The following is a 23,239-nucleotide window of genomic DNA, read 5'->3' on the forward strand; positions in this document are numbered from 1 at the left end:
ACTGTACAACTACTGTTAGCACACTAGCAACGACTAGCTCTCATAGGACAGTGATCTAACACCAGGGTTTAGTTTGTGGTCAGCCTACCTGTAAAACAGATAGATAATACATTTTAGGTCAGGATTGCTCTCTGTAGCGTAATCTCATTCATCCCGTACTGACAATTACTTCTACTGCTAGCATCAGCTACTGATGCGCAGTGTATTGTAAAGCCTAGAGCGCCCTCTGCTGACTATGTTGAGCTTAGCACAAACAACCTCACCCATTCAAACCCATTTACTCAGAATACTCTGTGACCAGACACTGAGAAAGATAAGTGATAAAGTAGTTGTATTTTTTGAGTCTTCAGCTTCTACTCAATTCAAAAATAAAGAGTGTGGGGGGGGGGCTAACATTTGCTTGTCTTGTAAGACACACTGTGCCACACTCTCCACGACTAAATTAAATGTCTCCTGACATTTCTACAGGAATTTAGACAATTCCACACACCTCAGCCCTCCAAGGCCTCCAAAAGTGTCTAGTTTCTCTTACCTGAGCATCTGTTACCGGCTGGTGCGTCGAGGAACAAACCTCTACATATGGGCTGTACCAGGTAAACTACCCAGAGAGCCTTGTGTATTGTAATTTAATAATAGTAATAAATGTTGTTGCCCATTGCATAAACAGAAACATTTACCAACTCCAGAAGTCCCTCCTCCTTGGTCAGCTATGATGTTGCTCGTAGGAGCTGCTGCTGCTACTGGTCTGTTTGCCTCGTTGCCCGATGAATCCCCTTCCTCCTCTGCCTTTGGCGCCACTTCTTTTCTTGTCTCCACCTCCTGAGGATAGGATAGGAAAAAATGTGAGTGAAGAAGAGATTTGACCTATATTTCAGAAATGTAAACTACAGCTGCTCACCTGAATGGGTGAAAGGGGACCAAGTGAGGGATTACAGGGTACTTCCTGGTTTGCTCTGCTCTGCTCCTGACAGGTACATTCCACCACAGGCTTCCTCAACCCAGCTACTGCAGCTGACTCAGCCCCTGATGCTTGAGATGAGCTGGAAGTTTCCCCAGTGATGTGTGCAGCTTTAGCTGCCGCTCCAGCAACCTCTGCAGACCCAGCTGTTGATATTTTGACTGCACCGTCTGCAGCTCCAGGTTCAGCCCCTGGAGGCTCAGTTTCAGGCTGAGCACTGGAAGAGGAACCTGCCTCTGTTGTTGTCCCAGGTCCAGTCCCAGCTCCAGTCTGCTCCTGTGGCTCTTCTTTTGAACGCTCATTCCCCTGAAGAGATTCAGATGTAGACGATCTCAATAACTCTGGGTTCTGCTGTGTCCTCATCTCCTGTTGCTCCCTGTGTTGTTCTGTCATCTCCTCATCCTCATCTGAGTCTATGTGCAGCATGGCATTAAGCCGTGTGTCTGTTGGAAAGCTGGAGCGGAGTTTTGGAGACGAACCTGCCAGAGCTTGATCCCCGGAGCTCCTAGTAGCCTCGATTGCATCCAGGTAGTTGTTGAGTGACACTTGTCGGTGGGTTTGGCCGCCCAGAGGCACAGAATGCAGATCCTCCTCTTCCATCTGCCCAGGCTCCCGCCACACGCTGTCATCGCCATAATAACAAGCACCGTTGACTAACAGGGAGCCCTCGTCAGGGCCTGTGGGAGAAGATCTGTATGTAACGGAAGAGGAAGGGTGAGGAAGGTCTTCGTCATCTGAGGGACTTCCGGGGTCACAATTTATTGTGCCACCTAAGATGGTTCCCACAGCATTGGGGGAGGCTTCTGAGAGAAAGAGAGGATGTATGAGGAGGGGGGATAAAAGAAAATTGGGGATAAGCACAGTGGGGGTCATATGGTAGAATACAAATGTTAACCATGGAAAGGGATATTTTAAAGTAAAACTGATATTACATTCTGAATGAAAGCGTGAAACTATAATAAGTAAGTTAGCCTCGAAGACCAGTCCAAAACCTGAACGCAGCTCGCCAACACCGACATGTGAGCGACCCTAAACCCTTTCATGGCTCATACTCTAGTAAACAGAAGGGCGTGATGATTCTCATTAATAAAAATCTAAGTTTTGTCATGCTAAAACAACACAATGATAAGGACGGCAGAATTATTTGTATTGAAGCTAGAACTGAGCAATATATCAATATTATATCGATGTTGAGATATGAGACCACATGTCGGTTTAGATTTTGGATATTGTACTACGGCTGAATTAGCAGAACTTTCATGCATTTCTTTCACATCTACAGCAGTCAGATTCACATTGTTCAATCCGAAGGAATCACTGCACATAGGTAGGGACTTGTAATGACATTTTAAATATGTTCAGAGGCTAAAAACACATTTAAAACTTGCCCTGTTTAAGCCTGTTGGGTGCTAACTCTAGCAGGAGGATAACACGGAGTAGACAGCACCGATTTGTTTTGTTTCTCTCTCTACTGACAGCAGTCCAAATTTACAAACAGAGCTACGTGTTGGAATCTACCAGAATTCTCCGCTAATATAAAGATGATGTGGTCAGCAAGAGAAACGGGAGGTATGGGTCTACCTAATGTATGACTATATAATCTATCATTCGAAATGTCTAGAATGATAAAACATGGAAAAAGTGGATTGATCAAGAGCTGAGCTGGATCAAAATCGAAAGGGAACTAAGTATTCCGTTTGAACGTCTGGATGTCCTCTCACATGGTGTAACTACTTCTGGGTATAATAATTTTTCAAACCCAGTGTTCCTATTCTAAAGCAGTCTGGAGAGAAATTCATAAGACGTATGGTATTTTGCACTTAAACAACCTTACGCCTCTCTGTGGTATAACCCAGCCATACGTATGGGGAAGAAATTTGTTTATTGGAATCAATGGCTTGTTAGAGGGATACACAAAATAAGTGACCTGTGTGTGGAAGGAGTGTTCATGTCGTTAGCTGATATGCAAAAATATAATCTGGAATATAAAAGTAATTTTTGGAAATATTTACAAATAAGAGACTGTATCACAAAGGGTAAATTTAGGCACGACAAGAATGCATTGATGGAGGTTTTGGACCTACCTAGTATACCACACAGAGCAGCCATATTCTACAAGACACTTGATGGTATACGAGAATATTTGTGTATGTGTATGTAAATCTGAAGATCATCTGGCAGAAAGATCTAGGGTGTAACATGAGCGAGGAGGATTGGTTAAATATCTTATTAAATACAGAGAAACACGTGAGAGAGGCAAAAGGGAAATTTATTTAATATAACATAATTCATAGATTTTATTTCACCCCTTCAAAACTTCATAGAATGGGCTTAATAGAAAATAATTAATTTTAGAAGTGTCAGAGTGAAATAGGGACAATCTTGCATGTAATTTGGGGATGTAAACTGGTCTACCCATTTTGGGAGAAAGTATTGGAACATATGAGTAAATGGCTGGGGGTGGTGGTTCCTGTAGCACCGAGACTGTGTTTGTTAGGGGACCAAACAGGAATGTCAAATATATATAAATATGAAAGAGGGGTTTTAAAAGATGGGATGGATACAGCTGCTCGGACAATTCTATTGAAGAGTACAGTTGCCCCAGATGTTTAAAAAAATGGTTGGAAACAACATCAGAAGTCATATGAACGCATGTTGGCTAAAATTACCAACGAAGAAGAACATTTTAGGAGGACCTGGGAACGTATTTTTTTGTAGCTAGGGCATATGGAAAAATGTATAGACATGGTACTGAATGTATGTTGGATTCAAAAAAAGGAAATGTTGATTTGCAGGAGGCCTTTGTATATGGGGTGGTATGCAGGATATTCTGTCTGTTGACATTGGGTTCAGTGTTTGTTCTCAAGTTTGATTTTATGTTTATGTGTGTATGAAGAAATAAAAACTTTAATGACAAAAAAAAATCATTTTGATGCTACACTGGCATGCAATAAGGAAAATGGTGCATGTATGATTCCCACTCGATCTCCTGTTCTAGCACTATGTAACTATGGCGAGTGGGTCGGATTTCTCGGAGAAGTGTGTTTCCATTATACAGCACTACCACTGATTTTGGTGAAACTGAAACATATGTTTTGAAGAGAATGTGTACTTGTTTTCCTTCTGCTTTTCTCCAGCTGCTCTGACACAACTATCTGTGATGTAGAAAGTTTCCTGATGGACAGAAAGCTTTACTTTTTGCTTAAGTAATGCTAACTGCTGCTAATGTTAGCTGTCATCAGCTAGTTAGCTCATGTGCTGTGCTGCCAGGTCTGGGAGCTTGGAGCACCGAGGAAGTTTGGGTGTTTACTAAGGGTGTGACGAGATCTCGTTTTACGAGATCTCGCGAGATTAAAACGTGATGAGATTTCTCGTCGAGGTGAAAAGTTGTCTCCTGAGGTGATGTGATGTCAGCGTGATGGAGCGTGAAATTACTATTGAAGATCCCCCTGCCACTTTTAAATCATTTGTGTGGCAACATTTTGGTTTTCCTGCGGAAATGATAAACGGCGAAAGAGTGACAGACAAGACGAACACAATATGTAAACATTGTAAGAAAAAAATGCCGTATATCGTGGTTAACACGAGCACTATGCAAAAATACTTACAGCACCACCACAGCTCTCTACTAACTTATATAATAACTTATACTAGCTTATATTCTTGAAAAAGAACATGACCATATCTTAGGCTGTTCTGTGTAGTTTCTCTCTTTGTCATGCTTGAAGAAAAAAATTGTTTCTGTTTAAACTTGTAGTTTTGAGAGAGCAGTACTTTGGTTATTGATACAATTACTGTTTGCATTTAAAGTGTTATTTTTCTGTTATTTACACATTTATTTTATTTATACTGTTTATTTTTTTATGTTCGGTTTGTGGAAAGGAGTTAGATTTCTCGTGTGAAATTGTACAGGACAGAAGCCAGTTGGTAGAGTTTATACAAAACATTTTGCAGTGTTTGCACGTCCTTCACTGCATATAATTCATTAAAATAGTAAAAAAAAAAAGTTAAATAACATTCATCATTAATAGTTGATTTCCAAATGCACCTAAATTGTTTTGCATTTTGTGATTTTTCAGTTGAATAAAAAAACTATTTTCCATTTATATATTTCATCGAGGATTTCTTTAAAGTTTTTTTAAAAATCTCGTCTCGTCTCGTTCTCGTGAACCCAATCTCGTGATGTGTCTCGTCTCGTGGAGTAAGCGTCTCGTCACACCCCTAGTGTTTACACCGGTTGACACAGCTACCACAGAAGCTGGGAGGAGATTTTCAGGCACAAGGTGTGGGTGGAAATGTTGGGAGGTGATCAGCAGCAGTTTCATGCCAGAATTTGAGCTAGGCAAGTTGGCAGCAGAACCGGCTTCAACTGCCTCTACTGACATCATGGCAAAGGCGAAGTGACCAAAGAGGACATTGATGCAAGAATGTTAGAAGAGAAAAGGACAGAGTGACCAATTAAGAAGTCGCCGGACAAAAGTAAATCTCGGATTGGCTTTTAGTTCTTAAATGAAGAGCTGCAAGACAGACACTGAGCCATGCATGCGTTGTTTTGTGTTTTTGCCTTTGCTTGATGTTTGGTTGTATTAGCAGAGTTGACGACTAGCTAGTTTTTGATCATATGTAAAGTAATCATATCAAAAGCACCAGGTACAGCTGTTCATATTCACAACAGCTATGTATAAGTGAATTGCACTCTAAAACTTTAGCAGCACCACATCACAAAAGAATACCACTGTTATGCAATGTTGCTTTAACTGTCAAACCAGTAAATGAAAGAACAGGCTCACGTCAAAAAGTTGTGAAAATACATTAATATACCATATTTGGTTTTTAATACAACAAAAACTGCTGGAGGGACTGTTGGTCAGTGTGTTACATGTAGGCTATGTACAGCATACAGGAGTTGACATGTATTGCATTGTACATTACTACTTTATTTTATAGTAGCTAACAGTAATAAAATACCCTTAACATTTTTTCACAAGAGAATAATGTATATACACACACACACACACAACACCTTCATGTCCGGCGGAGGTGATATCCACCCTGAATAGAAGCTGCCCGCTCACATGGTCTGTAGGGAGACGACGACACAGGCTGTAGCTGACTGACTGATCACTGTGCGCACACACCCACACACACACACACACACACACACACACACACACACACACACACACCACACACACACACACACACACACACACACACACACAATTTAATGACATCACATAAACCAACATTTATCCAAATGAAAGAGTTAAAACGTTTTCCATTTAACTCTTTGCCATTCACATGCAAGCCACCATAAACTGTTAAGTCACAGTGGTTAAGTGTTCCTCCTTCTCCCTTTCTTTCTTAGAACTTTTACTATTACTACTATTAAGTCGTAGTTTAGTTGTACTATTAAAAAATAAGCAGGAGGTGGGGTGCCCAGATAGCTCAGTTGGTAGAGCGGACGCCCATATATAGAGGTGTACTCCTCAACGCAGCGGGGCCGGAGTCGGTTTGACTCCGACCCTTTGCTGCATGTCATTCCCCCTCTCTCCTCTTTCACATCTTCAGCTGTCCTAAAGGCCTATAATGCCCAAAATATAATCTTAATAAAATATATTCATTTACACAGCTTCTTTGTCAGTTGTGAATCTATTTTAAAACCTGCACCTTTAGATGTGTAATAGATGTGCTCCAAAAGTGAATCCTGTTATTTGTGCATTGACTCACTCAGTTGTTGGTCCCTCCAGAAGTCTCTGAACAGGGATGATCAGCTGACCAAGAAACCGCTTGATAATTGGACGGCTCTTGGCAAATTTATCCTTAACCTCGATCTCCACCACGTCAGTCATCAGAGCCACAAAGGTGTATTTCTACAGGAAGATTAATAGTAAAAAGTATAGTTTCATTTCCCTTACCTGGCCATTGGTACATTTTCAATTGTATGTTTTTAGAAACAAATTGGATTTAAATTAAATTAAATTGGTTCCACTTGCTTTTGTCCCTTCATTTCTGGTTGCGATCACTGGCAATAGTGAACACATAATAATCACATGTCAACATTGTCGGTCCCAATCGGTTCCAAGCGCCTACTATAAACTATGTGGGACCACATCCACGTTTTTACTTAAATATACTGTATCTAGATTTTTTTATTTTCCAAACATTACAGTCAGACAAGACAAAACAAGACAAAAAAGAGGGGGTGGGTATACAGAATATTTCAAAAATCTGTAGTAGGCTACATTTCCTATTATTGTTATTACTATTAACATTGTTTTATGAATAAGCTTTTTGTAAATTCTATCTAGTTGGTTTTACAACCAGACAAAAGTAACATAGAGCTGACACATTATTTGTCAAGACATGATCAATAAAGGTCCAGGGACCTTCAGTGTCATCTGGCATATATACTGTATATTCTACAATTTTTGTGTGGGCAGTAGACATTTATACACCTAATATCCGTATATATGTAGTCGGGCAAGGCATAATGGCAATTCAAAGAGAACATGACAAGAAAAAGATTATTATCATTAGCGTACTCTCTACCTAACAACTATACCAGCACAATTTTGGTTGTGTGTGATCAATTTCAATGTACAATGTGTAATACAGGCTCTATGTAGAATCTTCAATTGTATAATCTTGTATCTTACACATTTTTATATTTTGGTGCTGCTTCTAAGTGCTGAATTCCATTGTAATGTAGATATGGATGTACCAATATTTGCTCTCATTAAATTTTAGTTTGATTTTTTCATGTCAGGTGTGGTGGAACATAATGGCCTGTACTTTGCTGAGACAGTGCCTTTCCTGCCAACAGCTCCCATGAGTTTGCCCTCCAAGACAATATTTCCTATATGGACTGTTTTTATGTAGCGCATTTCTAGTCTACCATTCACACATACCGTTCACACACATCACATGCCACACAAGGTGCCATCTGCTCATTAGATGAATAGTCACACACATTTACACTCCGATGGTGCAGCATCGGGGGCAACTCAGGGTTCAGTGTTTTGCCCAAGAACACTTAGACATGGGACTGCAGGGCCAGGGAGCCGATGCACCTGGCGACCGCTCTACCACTGAGCCACAGCCGCCCCTTATATATACAGTGGTGTGAAAAAGTGTTTGCCCCCTTCCTCATTTCCTGTTCCTTTGCATGTTTGTCACACTTAAGTGTTTCGGAACATCAAACCAATTTAAACAATAGTCAAGGACAACACAAGTAAACACAAAATGCAATTTGTAAATGAAGGTGTTTATTATTAAAGGTGAAAAAAAATCCAAACCATCATGTGTGAAAAAGTGATTGCCCCCCTTGTTAAAACATACTATAACTGTGGTTGTCCATCCTGAGTTCAATTTCTCTAGCCACACCCAGACCTGATTATTGCCACACCTGTTCACAATCAAGGCATCACTTAAATAGGAGCTGTTTTGACACATTAAGGTCCACCAGAAGATCCTTAAAAGCTACACAATCATGCCGAGACCCAAAGAAATTCAGGAACAATTGAGAAGAAAGTAATTGAGATCATTTCAGTCTGAAAGGGTTTATAAAGCCATTTCCAAAGCTTTGGGAATCCAGCGAAACCACATGAGAGCCATTATCCACAAATGGCGAAGACATGGAACAGTGGTGAACCTTCCAGGAGTGGCTGGCCGCCCAAAATTACCCCAAGAGCGCAGCGACGACTCAATCCAAGAGGTCACAAAAGACCCCAAACAACGTCCAAAGAACTGCAGGCCTCCTTGCCTCAGTTAAGTCAGCGTTCATGCCTCCACCATCAGGAAAAGACTGGGCAAAAATGGCCTGCATGGCAAATTCCAAGGGAAAACCACTGCTGAGCAAAAAGAACATCAAAGCTCATCTCAATTTCTCCACAACACATCGTGATGATCCCCAAGACTTTTGGACAACATTCTGTGGACCGATGAGACAAAAGTGGAACTCTTTGGAAGGTGTGTGTCAAGTATATCTGGCGAAGAAGGAACACTGCATTTCATAAAAAGAACATTATACCAACAGTAAAATATGGTGGTGGTAGTGTGATGGTCTGGGGCTGTTTTGCTGCTTCAGACCTGTAAGACTTGCCGTGATAAAAGCAACTATGAATTCTGCTGTCTACCAAGAGATCCTGAAGGAGAATGTCCGACCATCTGTTTGTGTACTCAAGCTGAAACGAACTTGGGTTCTGCAGCAGGACAATGATCCTAAACACACCAGCAAGTCCACCACCGAATGGCTGAAGAAAAACAAAATGAAGACTTTGGAGTGGCCTAGCCAAAGTCCTGACCTGAATCCTATTGAGATGTTGTGGTATGACCTTAAAAAGGCCGTTCATGCTCGAAAACCCTCTAATGTAACTGAATTAGGACAATTCGGCAAAGATGAGTGGGCCAAATTCCTCCAGGACGCTGTAAAAGCCTCATTGCACGTTATCGCAAACACTTGGTTGCAGTTGTTGCTGCTAAGGGTGGCCCAACCAGTTATTAGGTTTAGGGGGCAATCACTTTTTCACACAGGGCCATGATGGTTTGGATTTTTTTCACCTTTAATAATAAACACCTTCATTTACAAATTGCATTTGTGTTTACTTGTGTTGTCCTTGGACTATTGTTTAAATTGGTTTGATGTTCCGAAACACTTAAGTGTGACAACATGCAAAGGAACAGGAAATAAGGAAGGGGGCAAACACTTTTTCACACCACTGTATATGTCTCTAGGCATAAGTGATTTCAAAACAGATTTTATTTGTAGATTGAAATTCAGAGTATTTCAGTCTAAATTGTGTTTAACCCTCCATTGGAGGCCTGAAAATAATTTGTTTTATTTTCTTAAACCAAATAGGAGGGAATTTAAATGGTATAGAAGACATAAAAAAGCCAGCCTTGGTAGCCAATTCATTTTTATAACATCGGTTCTACCCCATAGGGATAGAAGCAAAACGGTCAATCTCATGAAGTCCTCCCTTATAATTTTTTATAATTTTTTAGAAGGTGCATTTAGCTCAACTATTTTTTCAATGGTAAATTTGATTTTAATTCCCTGGTCATTATGGTATGTGGCCTCCAGCTGAAAGGGGCAGAATAATCCCTGACAGGCCACAACACGTAACATTAAGACAACACATGGAAATAAATCACAACATGGTTTATTTGAGTGCGATTTAACAGTCCCATAATGATTCACAAACAAACCGGCCATTAGCCCAAGGCAGGAGACAGACCCAGGACCACTCTGGTTCATAAGATCATCAGACAGGGACCAGGGGTCTCATTTTAAAACGGGGCTTACGCACAAAACAGGGCGGAAAATGTGTGTACGCCACTTCCCACGCAAAGGTTCTGATTTATGAAAAACAAACTTGACGGTAGAATGTGAGCTCCTCCACGCAAACTTGGACCCATGCGTACGCACATTTTGGAGACAATGGGAATTGTCGACGCAGATGGTGGGGTGGTGAACTGAAGTCAAACATGCCCTCCTGGTCCAAACACAGGTCCTCGCCACTCTGGGGACAACCGACTGTTTCCAGGGTGAAATGGCAGTGAGTGTTATTTATAATCTTCAAATTTATCTCTAAAGCTTTTTTAGATATAATGTACAGTTTTGTTACATCTTTTCCTATGCACTACTAGTCAAAAGTTTGGGGTCACACTAATTTCTATACCACTCCGTTATAGACAGAATACCGGCTGATCTGAGTGGGAGGCTGATCTTTAATGCAATATCTACATTTGTCATTATCAGCAACCATTCATCCAATGTTCCATAGGCGCATTCTGTTTACTAATCTGATATCATTTTAAAAAACAAACTGAGAAAACATTGGAGAACCCTTTCTGCAATTATGTAAGCACATAATGTAATCTGAAAACTGCTGCCTTGGTAAAAAAAACAATGCAGCTGATCTCAGCTGGTATTCTGTCTATAATGGTACAATGGTGTAATGGAAATTTCTAAGTGACCCTAAACTTTTGACCCGTAGTGTATGCAAAGGCACAAACCTGTATCCTGCCAAACTTTAAATAGATGCCAAGGATGGAGTTAAGACATTTGAATGACCTTGAAAGGTAATGGAATTCATAGAAAATATGGAGTGATTTGTTGGCACAACGTGGGATTTGCTTTGAAGTGCTGATGGCTGCCTCCGTTTACTCCGTATGCTAATTATAATGACTTCATCCACAGGGGTGTGCTGGAGACATAGGCAAAAATGAACCATTGTCTGTTATTGACAAAAACCCACCCACTCCACAGCCTCTCTCTCTCTCTCTCTGTGTATACTCTGTCTCAAATGAATATGGGCAGCCAGCCAATTATAATGACTTCATCCGCATTGTTCAAATCATTTAAATATTGAGCCAGGGCACTGACAATATTTTAGATTACAGGAGCCTATAACATCTGTAGACTACTCCAAAACAACAGACTCCTCAAATGCCTTTTTCTCAACATTTGTTGAGTTGAAAATTTGACAAGAAGTCACTTTGTGAGATCAATGTTGTTGTCAATGTTACATTGCAGCTTGGTTTGCGAAGGCACTTCATTGTGATCTTGCTCAAAACTGGACCATTATCAAAGATTTTTGGTCACGTCAGACTATTAGACACAAATGCCTAGGGAATTGGGGTCCAGGTTGAAAAAACACAAAATTGTCCCTTGACATACCCTCCTAAGTTAATGCTGCTTCAATAGCTAAAGGTTACAGGGCTGACTTCAACGTTAGCTAGCCCTGCTGATCATCTATTGCAGAGTGCTTGGGCATCCCTGCAGGTTACAAATTTTGTGTAACATGGTTAAACAGTCTGAAAGGGATCCACACAAAAGGTCTCAGGGGGTAGAGTGGTCGCCTGCCAATTAGAAGGTTGGTGGTTCCATCCCTGGCCCTGCAGTCCCATGTCAAAGTGTCCTTGGGCAAGACACTGAACCCCGAGTTGCCCCCAATGCTGCACCATCGGAGTGTGAATGTGTGTGAGTGTTTATCTGATGAGCAGGTGGCACCTTGTACAGCAGCCTCGGCCACAGTGTATGAATGTGTGTGAATGGTGAATGGTTTCTGTACTATGTAAAAGCGCTTTTAGTAGTCGTTAAGACTAGAAAAGAGCTATATAAGAACATTCCATTTACATTTACAAATCGGTTGAGAGTCACAAATATATTTCCATTGAAAAATGAAAAAAAGTTGATAAACGCATCATGATTTACTGCACGAGTGGTAAAATAGAGGCACAGATTCACATTCAACATTAACACTTATTTCACTTCTTTTGGATGCCATGGTGTGTGCATTTCCATAGGTGTGTGTGTGAGTGTGTGTGTGTGTGTGTGTGTGTGTGCTTATCCTGACCTCTCCGTGCCACACAGGGTTGATGGTGTTGGCTATGATGGAAGAGCGTCTCTCCTGGCCATGGTGAGTGAACTTGTGGAGACCGCTCCTTTTTCCGGGCTGAATGGACATCTTCAGGTAGGGGTCCGGGTTGAAGAACATGCCCTTCTTCAGACCCAACGCCCGAATGTCTAAAGTGGGAAAACACACATTCATATGCGTGTTTGTTTATTTTTTACTGGACCACAACTACACCACAATTCCACTGAATCAGTCCTCGCACCTGATAGGGTGAAGCTGACTAGTTTTCGGCAGTGCTCAGTCTCTGATTGGTCCTCCACTTGGCCTTCACTGCCCACCTGAGAAAACAACCAATAGAAGAGCAGTATGAGTGGGACAAAAGTAAAATAAAAATATCAGTGGGACAAAGAGAAAGAAAGGAATGAATAAAGGAGAAGAAAAAGAGATGATGGTGAAAGATTGGAGGTGGAGGAATGACTGTGGGGATCTGAGGGAAATGTAGATGGGACACACACACACCCACACACACACTGACATACCGGTACTCCAGGGTTCTTGACAGTGATGCAAGGAGTTGTTGCTCTTAATGCTCCACTTACACCATGATAGTATTTAAAGCAGATCTTAGTCTCTGCTGTGGAGAGAGAAAAGATACACAAATAATGACATATCTATGACATAATCAGTTTTTTTCTTTGACTTGACAAAGCTATTTCATATCCACAGGAGACACTATACAACGTATGTGTAAACATATATCCAGCTGTAAAATCGGTGGAATTCCCCTTTTAGCAACACATAGCTGTAACTAAGGCAAAAACAGCGCCCATGGTCTCCACTCACACTCCACGAAGTAGGGACCTTGCTCCAGTCTCCACACGATCTGTCCTCTCTGGGTGCCATTCACGCCACGATTCTTGGAGTCCCATACATTGGCCACACAAGTCTCATCTGTGAAACACACATTTACATTCACAAGATGTTAATTTGTTTTGCTCTGTCTTTTGTTTCAATTACACACTTGACTCTACACATATGCTTTTGTAAATTAGGTATCAGTTGTTCTTGAAGTGATTGTCAATCCTTAGCTTGTGGTTGTGCTTGGCGTTTTTGATGCCCCTATTCAGGTTAGCCCTGGATAAGTTATAGGCTTGAACATCATCTGATGTTAATGGAATGTCACGGGCCTTCAGCTGGAGTCTGACCTCACTGTTCATCCATGGCTTCTGATTAGTGAAAGTGGTAATCCGTTTGAGGGTGGTGACACTGTTGATATGAGAGTTGACACAATCCAAAACGGAGGAGGCATATGAGTCAATGTCCGTGTGGGAGTCATGGGTGGCCTGAGTTGCAAACTCTCTCAGTGTTACCAAGACCCTGTTGAAGTGAAGAGTCAGCTCCTTCTGGCCACACTTTGACCAGTTTCACACGCTTGATGAGTGTTAAGTACTTGGGCAGTAGAAACAAAAAGGTGGTCTGAGTGGCCAATACTGAGGAGGGGAGCAGCTTTGTATGCATCATCTACATTAGTGAAAATGAGCATGATGGGGGGCAAGTAGCACAAGTTCAAATACAGACATATTAGACGGTCCTAGACAGCACATTCCAGTATTGGGGAGTCAACCAAATTTGGTTCCCCACCCTGGTTGCCACTGCAGCAATGTTTCTCAGTGCTCCAGTGTTACAAGGTGTGTGCAAACAGGAATATAGGCTATATTCATTAAAAAAAAAATTAAAGTAAAAAATAGTAAAAAAAAAGGGAACTTTCTCAGAGGAAAAAGGGCAGGTACTGAAGCCCCTTTTGATGTGTCTATGTGTGCACATGCTTGTTTGTACACCTCGACATGGGAGTGCAGGGACCGGGTTTAGACCGTTACAGTGAGAAGCTGAAGGCGGTCAAGCCGTCAGAGAGCACCAAGACGAGGGGTTAATCTCTTTTATTCCGTGGTGGTCGGCGTTCTTCAGTATATAGCGTCCAACTAGAACATTTGTAACGTTGGGCAAATACTGCCCCTGTCAGGCCTGGAAGGATTAAATCCCTCAGTACCAAAGGTACTGTAAAGAAAATGAGTACCGTCAGGTTTTCGGAATTTTGATACGGAGGATCGGTTCTTTTGACATCCCTTGATTAAGTTTTGTATTTTGCTCTGTTTGAAGTCAAAGACTTTTCAATGGTAAACTGTAACCATTACCATGGTAACTGGTAATGTGTCATGGGAGAACGAAAAGCTTGACAGATGTAACAGTAACGAGAGGAACAAGGCTTAGTGAAAGGTCAATGAGGTGACCAGCATTTTTGCAGGCAGAGAAAGAAATATCTCAAAATCAAGCTTTTCAAATGTGAGGATTTGCTGATTTTTGCTGCTTGTAAATTGATTAACTTTGGATTTAAGATGGTATGTTCTACAACATTTAAAGACATTAACTCTGGCTCTGAGAAATTGTGATGGTTGTTTTTAGGGATGAGCCGGATACTAGTATCCGGTACGGATAAAGCACTTTTGCCGAATACAAGTATTATACAAGTAATATGAGTCAATATCTGTGCTCGGATTGGGTAGCGGACTGTGTCTGTGTTCTGTGATAGGCTAGTCACAGCACCCCTTCCCTACACTATTTGTGATAGGCTAGTCACAGCGCCCCTCCCCTACACACACACACACACGCTCTGCTCACTCACACAGAACACGGAGAAGTAAACAGCTGTCTCCCTCTCCTTCAGGCACTCAGGTCCGCGGGTCTTTCCCGTTAACGTTTCTTCAGCTTCAGGTTTGTTTTTTACTTCGGTTTGTAGTACTTACTTAGTAACCAGTAGGTTTCTGGTAAACGTGGGGTTTAGACATGCTGCTTGGTAGAATGTGACTCCCGTTGCGTCTCTGCCTGTCTGAGTTTTTTTATTTTTTTTTTAATATTCAATCTATTTATCTATTTGATCCGTAGAAAACAGTCCCGCCCCCGCCCCCTCTCTCTCTGTTTCTCTCTGTCTTACTCACTCACACGCACACACACACTCACACATACCTGGTGTGGAAATAAAAAAAATTAAAAAAGAACCAAAAACAAAAGAAATCACACTAATCATAAAAAATTAAAAGTTAAAAAAATAAAGTTATATTGAGTATGAAAACTCTTGTTCATTACATTTTACTTCATAATTTTAACCGCATGTGATGTATTCGTTGTTGCAAAACTTGTTCTGTATATAGTTTGTTTGTTACCATGACAACATCATTGATCTGAAGCTCAATACTGATGCTGTCATGGAAATAGTTTTCTAATCAGCAATAAATATAACACTTTCTGATCAACCCATATCAATTGCATGCTTAAAATAACATACCGGTTAAAGCCCCGCCCATTTCAAGACAACCCGACCCACTTCCGGGTTAAATCTGGTCCACTTCCGGGTTAGGCCCCGCCCAGTCCGAGTACAGATACAGATAATTCATGTGGTAAACAGATACAGATACAGATACAGATAATGCTGTACTCGCTCATCCCTAGTTGTTTTACTTCGTTGTTTTTTATAGTCTAAACCAAACGTCAAACTCAAGGCCCGAGGGCCAAATCTTTTTCTTGACATTTCAACACTTCTGTACAGGGAGGCGCTTTTGAATTTGCTCACCGATGTGGTACAGGCCAATCCAGTCAGTGGCATCCACTTCCTCCTTGATGTCCCAGGAGATGACCAAGTGGCTATGGCCTAGAGTCAGCTGGTACGTAGATGCTGTGAGTGATGAGCGGCTGTCTGATGTCAACAGGTCTGTGTCACTATTGGCCCGCTGGAGCCCCACCACGGCTGTTTCTGGTTGGCTCCCTGACGACATAGTAGAGGAGGAGGATGCAGAGGTACCAACTGTGCCCTGCACCGCCAGGCTGCTGAGGTTTTCAGGACCAACTGTGTACGGCCGGGTGTGAGGGGTGCGCCGACGCACCGCCAAGAGGTGCTCCCGGGCACTGCCATTGGCGGACGATGAGGAGGTAGGTGATGAGGCAGAAGAAGAGGCAGTGGCAGCCATCGCCATGGTTCCCGCAGAAGAGGAGGCGGAGAAGGTAGGGGGCAAGAAGCAAGGGGGAGAGAAGGAGAGTTGGTGGTGGTGATATGAGTAGGGCTGAAGGTGAGGATGGTGGTGGTGATAGATGTGGTGGGGGGAGGAGGGGGCAGAGGAGATGGAGAGGGAGGGTGATGGTGGGCGGGGGCGAGGGTGCAGGACGGCTGTTGCAAGAGAGGGGCAAATGGTGGAGGCCAAGTGGGTGGGCCAAACAAGGAAAACAAAGAGGAGGAGGGGTTGGTGGGTTAGAGAAAAAGAAAGATAGGAACCAAGGGAACACGTAGGTTCTTTAGCTTAAGTGGACCACTAGACCAAACTGATGCAGCAACAAATGGCTGAACAGATGAAGTGAAGAAAATGGGAAAAATTGAGAAAAAGATGGCCGTGTGGAGGTACAGAAGGATGAATGGTGTACTCAAGAGAGCTGTACACTGTGCAAAGTAAGTTAAAAAAGAAGACGTTTGGGTTTCTTGATTTACATTTCTTTGGCCCTACTGCCCTTGGATAAGGAACTTCAGAGGTCCCAGCTTCTACTAGTTCAAGTTGCTATGAGGCAGTTTGAACCATAGTTTAACCTTTTTTTGCCCTAAGATCAGGCATGGATATGTTTCCACTGTGAATGTTGATGTTGATTTAGCTCTCTTAACACCCTAGGACACTTTTCCATTCTGACAACTACTTAAGTGTCAAGAGCAGAGCAATGTCTTGCATTAAGGGACTAGAGTACTTTGTAAACCATTCAAGTACCCATTATAAAGAAAAGTGGTAGATGTCCAGAGACGGACAAGAAATTAAGCATGAAAGGCAATCTGGAAATCCTTCTGCTGCTCTGTCTAGGAGGAGGGGGTGATGATGGGCGTTCCTCCAAAGAGACAAGAGTGGTGAAGGGATGTTAAAGGGAGAGACCTGTAGGGGAGGGAGAGAGAGAGAGAGGAGAGAGAGAGAGAGAGAGAGAGAGAGAGAGAGAGAGAGAGAGAGAGAGAGTGAGTGAGTGAGTGAGTAAGTCAGACAGAAAGGTTATTGGGGAAAGAGGAGGACAACCGGGACAAAAGAATAGTATCAATCTTCTCATCTAACTCAGAACAATAATGTGAATAGGATAATTTGCCAAAATTGCTTTTAATTTACAAAACAATCCATCCATCCATCCATCCATCTTCATCCGTTTATCCGATATCTGGTGTCGGGGGCAGCAGCTCCAGTAGGGGACCCCAAACTTCCCTTTCACGAGCCACATCAACCAGCTCCGACTGGGGGATCCCGAGGCGTTCCCAGGTCAGGTTGGAGATATAATCTCTCCACCTAGTCCTGGGTCTTCCCCGAGGCCTCCTCCCAGTTGGACGTGCCTTGAACACCTCACTAGGGAGGCACCCAGGAGCCACCTCAACTGGCTCCTTTCGACGCGAAGGAGCAGCGGCTCTACTCCGAGCTCCTCTCGGATGACTGAGCTTCTCACCCTATCTCTAAGGGAGACGCCAGCCACCCTCCTGAGGAAACCCATTTGGCCACTTGTACCCTGGATCTCGTTCTTTCGGTCATGACCCAGCCTTCATGACCATAGGTGAGGGTAGGAACGAAAATTGCCCAGTAGATCGAGAGCTTTGCCTTCTGGCTCAGCTCTTTTTTCGTCACAACGGTGCGATAAACGGAATGTAATACCGCACCTGCTGCTCCAATTCTCCGACCAATCTCACGCTCCATTGTCCCCTCACTCGCGATCACCCGCAAAACGCAGCAATGAGATCCCGAGTCCACCAAACTGCAACCCTTCCCCGCCCCGACTACGCCTCGATATCCTGTCCATAAATATTACAAACAGGATTGGTGACAAAGCGCAGCCCTGGCGGAGGCCAACCCTCACCTGGAATGAGTCCGACTTACTGCCGAGAACCCGGACACAGCTCTCGCTTTGGTCGTACAGAGATTAGATGGCCCTAAGAAGGGACCCCCTCACCCCATACTCCCGCAGCACCTCCCACAATTTCTCCCGGGGGACCTGGTCATACGCCTTCTCCGGATCCACAAAACACATGTAGACTGGTTGGGCATACTCCCAGGCCCCCTCCAAAATCAACAACATGTTATTGTAATATCACATTTACCCGTATCTCACTCAAAACAGTCTGTATGCGTGTGGAAGCACCAGAGACACAAAATAACACCAAATCCCAGAAAAGGTTTTTTTTTTTTCACAAGATGGGCACTTTAAGCACTTTTCACGTGCCTTGCATATTGTTTTTGTGTTGAACCAATAATATTATTATAGTATTTCTTCTTCTAGTTTAGGGATGTAACAATTACCGTAAACCATGGTAGAAATGTTGACAGTAATAATTACAGTTTTTTCATTTTAAATATCCTTATTATTGCCACTCTTCATTTCAACCCCATCTGGCCCCGTCAGACACCACCTACCAAGAGCCTGGGTCTGTCCAAGGTTTCTTCCTAAAAGAGAGTTTATCCTCGCCACTGTTGTACCGTTGCTTGCTCTGGAGTGAACTACTAGAACTGGTCCTTGTAAATTATGGAGTGTGGTCTAGACCTACTCTATCTGTAAAGTGTCTCGAGATAACTTTTGTTATGAACTAAAACTATAAATAAAACTGAATTGAAATCAAATTGAATTATTATTGCGTTGGATTACCACGGTGTGGAAACCCTGTGTATAATCTTTCCCAACTTAATCCGGGGCTCCTGAAGTTGCCGCGCAGGCGCACTGTGCTCGGACAAGAGAAGGGACAGAATATAGCAGCTGTTAAGACTTTTTTCTTTATCTTTTTTTTTTCTTTCCCGTTTTCGGTTTTGTTAAAGTAATATGGGTAGCCCACAAATGTGGGTAATAACAAGTTACATTTACTTGAGTAAGTTTTTGAAAAATTGATACTTCTAGGAGTAGTTTTAAATCACTATACCTTTTACTTGAGTAGATTTGTGAAGAAGAAACTGTACTCTTAAGCTGAATCTTTCTCTATCTTGCCCCAACCCCTTACCCCTTAACCCTTACCCTAGGTTTTGCACGAGACCTAGTGCTGTCCCAATACTCTTTTTGATTAAGGGCTAGGGCTAAGACGAAGGGGTGTATACTCCTTCAAACCTAGTGAGGACGCGAGCTTCCTTGTAAACGAGGGCTAATGTAACGGAAAGCAGCAATGGCTGCCGCATCGACCTGAGAGACCCATAAATGTAAGTATTTTCGGATTAAATAACTGATTTAAAAATTACGACAGTCTTGTTTTGTGGTCTATAGAGTCCTGTACATACTGTATATACTTGCAACCATGTTCTTAATTGAAACTTTTACCAAATCACCAGTTTGCTATGCCAACGCTAATCGCTAACGGTAACGTTGATTTACACAATGGTCCGCATTTCTCTGCCTTGAATGGACTCCATGCATGTTTACAGTTTTAACCATTAGCAGAGAATTTTGTTTGATATCAGTGAACACTACTTGCTTTGGAGACATGGATACATGCTTTACATATACCGTCCTGTATCACACAGGGACGCAGGAGGACACAGCAGCTGATCCACTTTCGGGCTGAAAACCAGCGGAAGTTTCTTAAATCACGTGCTCATGCTGTACCCATTTATTATTGAATTGGTACTGTATTATTGTAATCATTTGTAATTAATTCCTCTTAAGATTAGATTATACTTTATTCATCCCACGACGGGGAAATTCTGTCGTTACAGTAGCAGCATAGCAGCAACAGCAAAAAAACAAAAAACAAAAACAAAAAAACAATAACACACAAACAAGTAAGCACGAAAGAAATACAAGGCAAGAAATACAGGCAAGAAATAGACAATGAAAATATGGTAGACTGAGTAAGTAAAATGCCGTCAAACAAAAGGAATTTTAAAGTGCGGTCGTCATGATAAGAGAAACAATATTGCAGAGTAAGTGACGTTAAAAATTAAGTTGAATGTGTAATTAGAGCAAAGAAGCAAGAGTCGGTAGCATAATTTAAATTATATTAACCTGAGACCATAAATATTTAAAAGTAAGTACTTGTAATAAAATAATATAAATACCAATATTAAAGATAAACAGAAAATGTGTGATGTAGATGGGAGAAAAACAGGAACAGAAACTACAACACTATCAGGTAGTGCAGGTGTTGTAGAGTCTGACAGCGGCCGGGATGAAGGACCTGCGGTACCTCTCCTTCTTACACCGTGGGTGTATCAGTCTGCTGCTGAAGGAGCTGCTCAGGGACCCCACAGTGTCATGTAAGGGGTGAGAGGTGTTGTCCATGATGGATGTCAGCTTGGCTAACATCCTCCTCTCCCCTACTTTCTCTGCACTTAATGCACTTGTATATTGTTGTTGGTTACGATACGGGACACTGATGAAAGAAATGTGAGGGGGCGGGGGTTACTGGCCAACAGGCATCAGACTGGTCTGGAATATCAGAACAGCTGTAGTTTACAAGTTTGTGGTCTTGTCTCTTTTTTTAGTTTTACACATTTGAGTGCCTTTTTATGTGAGTGACATGTAAGTTATGGTTCTAGTAGTTGGTAATGGCTCTGTAATATAATATATTTTATGTAATGTTTTTACCTGTTATGTTTAATTTATTGGGCAATAAAGACAGATTTTTGTTAAAATGTTTTTCTGAACATCAATGACATTCAAAACGGTGATAACTGAAACGGATATACAACACACCATGTGTTTGTATACACATATGTATTGCAAACAGACCTAAGTATTACACAGATAAGAACATGTGCCTCTGCACCACCAAAGTGAACATAAAATAAACTATAAAATATATACATATATAAATGCATATGACACTGTTGTCAAAACCCACGCAATCGACAGACAGAGACGGCATCTTGGAAGTTTGTGCTCAATACTATATGGTGATGTAACCAAGTGGTGTCCCATTTCATTTGGGTATGTTTTCAACCCTAGCCCTTACCCCTTTGTGTCAAGGGCCAAGGGGTAGGGGTAAGGGGTAAGAAGGAGAAATGTGATTCAGCCTTATTCCACTACATTAGGCTACAATAAGCCCATTACTTTTCTTTTTACCTCTTTGGTATTCTACGCGTCATTGTTTTTATCCCACGTCTCATTTTAATGTTTTATTTTGACAGAGTAAGAAACTTCCGCTAAATGCTCTACCACATGACTGTGTTTCACCATGTAAACGTCAATGTGCAGTCTCGTCATGTGACCATACTAAATAACACCGGCTGGACAGGTTAGCTTTACAGTCATAGCCAAACAAAAATGTCAGAATCAACCATCGGCAACACAGACACAGACCAGGAGGAATACCCCTGGCCTCATATTGAAAGCATGTTTACCTGAGTAAAAGTGCAAAACAGCAGCTATGTTATGTCTGATTGAATGCTTGTGTTAAAAAATTACCCAGACGTTACTCAACAGTTACTCAGTACACTTTTTTACTCTTACCCAAGTAATTATTTGGATTACTACTTTTTACTTTTACTTGGGTCATATTATTCTGAAGTAACAGTACTTTTACTTGAGTACAATTTTTGGCTACTCTACCCACCTCTGGTAGCCCAGAACGTAAGTTAAAACTATTCTGTAGCTTGCTAAACTGTCATGGGTTTTACTGCCTCGTTATCTTCAGTAAGTGTTCCGCTACATTGTGGAAATTTAGGTGTTACAACATTACATTTATTTGGAGAGAGATCTATATTATCGCCGTAATAATATTGTCACTGCCGTATTTCTTATTGCATAGCTGATAGACGTGCAGATTATTTAACATTACTTGTGCAGCCACATGTTGATATTCGGTTGCGTTAGAGCAGGGGTCATCAACTATATTTGTCAGAGGGCCAGAATTTTACCAGACAGTCTCCTTGGGGGCCGGACCCTTAAATAAAAATTAAATAAAAAATCAAATTTTGGTTTAACATTATGATTGATGTTTATTGTTAATACTTTTTCCATTTCATTACATAACTGAAGGCCTTTATGAGTCAGGTTCCTATCACCTATACCACAGACAACCACCAGGGGTGATAGATATTTTGCCTCAACTCAATTAAGTAAATTTTACTTGTAGAGCACTTGAAAAACAAACACCGAGGAAGTGACAGGAAAGGGTCTCTTAACAGAGGTAAAATGGCACTCTCAAAGGCTATGAAACGCAAAGTTGATATTGAAAACAGGTCCTTCAATGATGACTGGACTGAAAAGTACGCATTTATCATGCCAACCTTCCGGAATGCCTCACCAGTATGCCTAATTTGCAACAAAACTGTTGCTGTTGCAAAAGAATACAATCTGCGCCGTCACCACCACACTAAACATTCAAATTTTAAGATTTCATATCCTGAGCAGTCAGAGGCGCGTCAGAGAAAAATCGCCGCACTGAAATCTGCCTACTCCCACGCAAGTGGCATTATTACTCGAACTTTAACTGATCAAGAGAGAGTAGTTTGATTTTGGGGTGTAGCCTAAATGGAGTCATAAATGGTGGTGATTACTGAGAAGAGACTCAGTTGTTGCTGCTTTTAGTTGATTTAATAGTGTAGAATAGGCTTACATATTTTCTCTTTGATCCTCACAATTTTGGAATCCAGTCGGGGGCCGGATCGAACGGCTTGGCGGGCCGCATTCGGCCCGCGGGCCGCCAGTTGATGATCACTGCGTTAGAGCAATTTGCTAGCAATGTGCAACTGCCAGTAAATAGACTAGTGTTGACTTTTAAAAAGTTAAAAACAATGTTTTGAAAACAATGTTTTTCTGTTTGTGTATGCTGCAGCCAGGTTAGGAAAATACGCATTCTAATTCTCATTCTTTGTGTCTGCGAAGAGGTCAAGACCGGCCCTATTGTCTCTCACCTTCCCCCTCTCTTCCTCTGCCTCTAAAG

At 41.9% G+C, this 23,239-nt stretch overlaps 1 protein-coding gene across 1 annotated transcript in view; it reads right to left on the bottom strand.

Moving 5' to 3' along the window:
- Positions 1 to 23,239, bottom strand: part of LOC116673667 (E3 ubiquitin-protein ligase HECW2) — a 78,112-nt gene that overhangs the window by 45,580 nt on the left and 9,293 nt on the right. Inside the window, exons 2-10 of the mRNA XM_032505884.1 lie at positions 15,947 to 17,279; positions 13,165 to 13,272; positions 12,861 to 12,955; positions 12,584 to 12,659; positions 12,322 to 12,491; positions 6,689 to 6,831; positions 5,982 to 6,082; positions 899 to 1,761; positions 678 to 819 (exon numbers count right to left, since the gene is read on the bottom strand). Coding sequence (XP_032361775.1) covers positions 678 to 819; positions 899 to 1,761; positions 5,982 to 6,082; positions 6,689 to 6,831; positions 12,322 to 12,491; positions 12,584 to 12,659; positions 12,861 to 12,955; positions 13,165 to 13,272; positions 15,947 to 16,346 — 2,098 coding nt within the window. The 5' untranslated portion in view covers positions 16,347 to 17,279. The remainder of the gene's footprint in view (positions 1 to 677; positions 820 to 898; positions 1,762 to 5,981; positions 6,083 to 6,688; positions 6,832 to 12,321; positions 12,492 to 12,583; positions 12,660 to 12,860; positions 12,956 to 13,164; positions 13,273 to 15,946; positions 17,280 to 23,239) is intronic.

The sequence above is a fragment of the Etheostoma spectabile genome, chromosome 24 (assembly GCF_008692095.1).
Source record: "Etheostoma spectabile isolate EspeVRDwgs_2016 chromosome 24, UIUC_Espe_1.0, whole genome shotgun sequence".
NCBI lineage: Eukaryota > Metazoa > Chordata > Actinopteri > Perciformes > Percidae > Etheostoma > Etheostoma spectabile.